Source organism: Condylura cristata, unplaced genomic scaffold, assembly GCF_000260355.1.
Source record: "Condylura cristata isolate star-nosed mole 26May11 unplaced genomic scaffold, ConCri1.0 scaffold00001, whole genome shotgun sequence".
NCBI classification, from domain to species: Eukaryota; Metazoa; Chordata; class Mammalia; order Eulipotyphla; family Talpidae; genus Condylura; species Condylura cristata.
In genome coordinates this window covers 12,573,587-12,575,432 of record NW_004567102.1, presented here as the reverse complement: position 1 = coordinate 12,575,432, position 1,846 = coordinate 12,573,587, and the positions used below count along the sequence as shown (strand labels likewise).

Here is a 1,846-nt window from a genome sequence, read left to right as displayed (position 1 = left end):
CCATGTTTAGCAGTTTGAGGAACCTCCAAACAGTTTTCCATAGTGGTTGTACTAGTTTGCATTCCCACCAGCAGTGCAGGAGAGTTCCTTCAAAAGGAATTTTTAAGGAATTAATTTAATTTCAGTTTTCTCCTGTAAAGAACCAAACAGTAAGTAAATGCTACAAAGTTTTCCAAAATGTGTGACTGAGCAGGTGCATCCAGATCTTATACAGGAGCAGTTCCAGTTAGTGTGTTCATAAACAGACCCACTTTAATGCTCTTGCAAAAGTAACCTCACTTTTGCTAGCACCGTGAGATTTTGTTTATTTAGTTGGTTGGATTATTTTTGTTTTATTTTGGAGGAAATCATGGATCCTTAGAAAATTTCATAAAATCTGTGGATCACTTCTTAAAAAGTGATGCTTTCTTTTCATACCCAAAAAAAGTATAGGTGCAATTTCAGAGTCCATGAAAACCCTGCAGTTCTTTCTAGTCATTTCTCTAAAAATCTCCTTCCTAGGGAACTCACTCTATGGCCTTGCATCACCAGCCTGACAATAGATTGGTGGTCTAATTTGGACAGACCCCCTCTTTAGTCATCTCTAGCCCTCAAGGTTGACAAAAGAAGTTGCTTTTCTTTTCACACCCCTAAGCCTCAACAACCTCTGTGTGTTCTTTGCAATAAACTAACCTTCCCTCACCTACACACTCCTTCACCCTTTCTTTATATCAGAACATTTGAAAGTCACAAAATATTCATTTGGTCTTAGGTACCCTGAAATAGAAATTGTGGTCTTAGGTACCCTGAAATAGTAATAGTTTATATTACCAGTGCCATGTTGGTTTGTAAGTATCTCTAACCTAAAGCATAGAAGCCTCACCCAGTGAGGCTTTGAGGCAGAAATGTAGAAGGAACTCAATTTGTGCTATCCTCTTTAGCCCAATAAATTGAAGGGTGGATGATGATGGCCTTGGGATGTGCAAAATTGTGAAGAGGTTGCAGTTAGAATAAGGGTGGCTTCCTTTTCTGTCCCTTGAAGTCCAGAATTTGACATTATGAACCTCATCAAACAAAAGTTTCTAATATTTCAAACCAAACTCAGTGCCTTTGAGAAGAGATTGCAATTGAATACACCTTAAGTTGAAACTGTTGACTTTTTTCTCTGAATCTATCTAGAGTTCTCTCCACTTGGTGGGAGTACAGCAGCCAGAAGGAACATGCCGGATTGAATTTAAAAAGAGAAAATGATGTCTACAGGGCCTATGAGGGCCATGGCTTCTGGAGAACCAAGTGCTCTCCATCTGCTAGTTGGGCACCCACCACTCAACACCTCAACCAGAGTGAGCTCCCCTGAATATGTTGCTTAACTTTGTTTTAAGATTTAGTTCAAGAAAATGTCCAGATGGTACATATGTATTTGGTATCTCAAGAGTAGAACAACAATCCAACATCACTTTCAGTGACATAAAGACCCAAAGATGGTCTCTGCCTGGTGGTGCAGTGGGTTAAAGCACCGCATTATGAAGCTCTCCAAAGCCCCTGTAGCACGAATTCGATCACCAGCCAGGGAGCTGACCCATATGGCATGGCAGACCTCTCCTGATCTGCCTGCTGCTTCCCTCAGCAGTGTACTTTGTCCATCTGCCTATTCTGCTCCCCACTATGTCTCTGGTGAATCCTGTCACCCACCACACCTCTGTCCTATAACCCAGTTCTGTAAGCATAAATAAATAAATCTTTAAAAAAAAAAAAAAAAGACCCCAAAGACATGGTTTATGGATGCTAACTAACTCAGAAAAAAAAAGAGATATTTCTTGAGAAATTGGAATCTGGTTTCATGCATTACTATATTAAAACTTTACAT

At 39.9% G+C, this 1,846-nt stretch overlaps 1 protein-coding gene across 1 annotated transcript in view; it reads left to right on the top strand.

Annotated features, from left to right (window-relative positions):
- The window catches only part of LOC101619571 (24-hydroxycholesterol 7-alpha-hydroxylase), a 66,489-nt gene extending 64,948 nt beyond the window's left edge, over nt 1-1,541 (top strand). Inside the window, exon 12 of the mRNA XM_004673544.2 lies at nt 1,159-1,541. Coding sequence (XP_004673601.1) covers nt 1,159-1,230 — 72 coding nt within the window. The 3' untranslated portion in view covers nt 1,231-1,541. The remainder of the gene's footprint in view (nt 1-1,158) is intronic.
- The last annotated feature ends 305 nt before the right edge of the window (nt 1,542-1,846 follow it).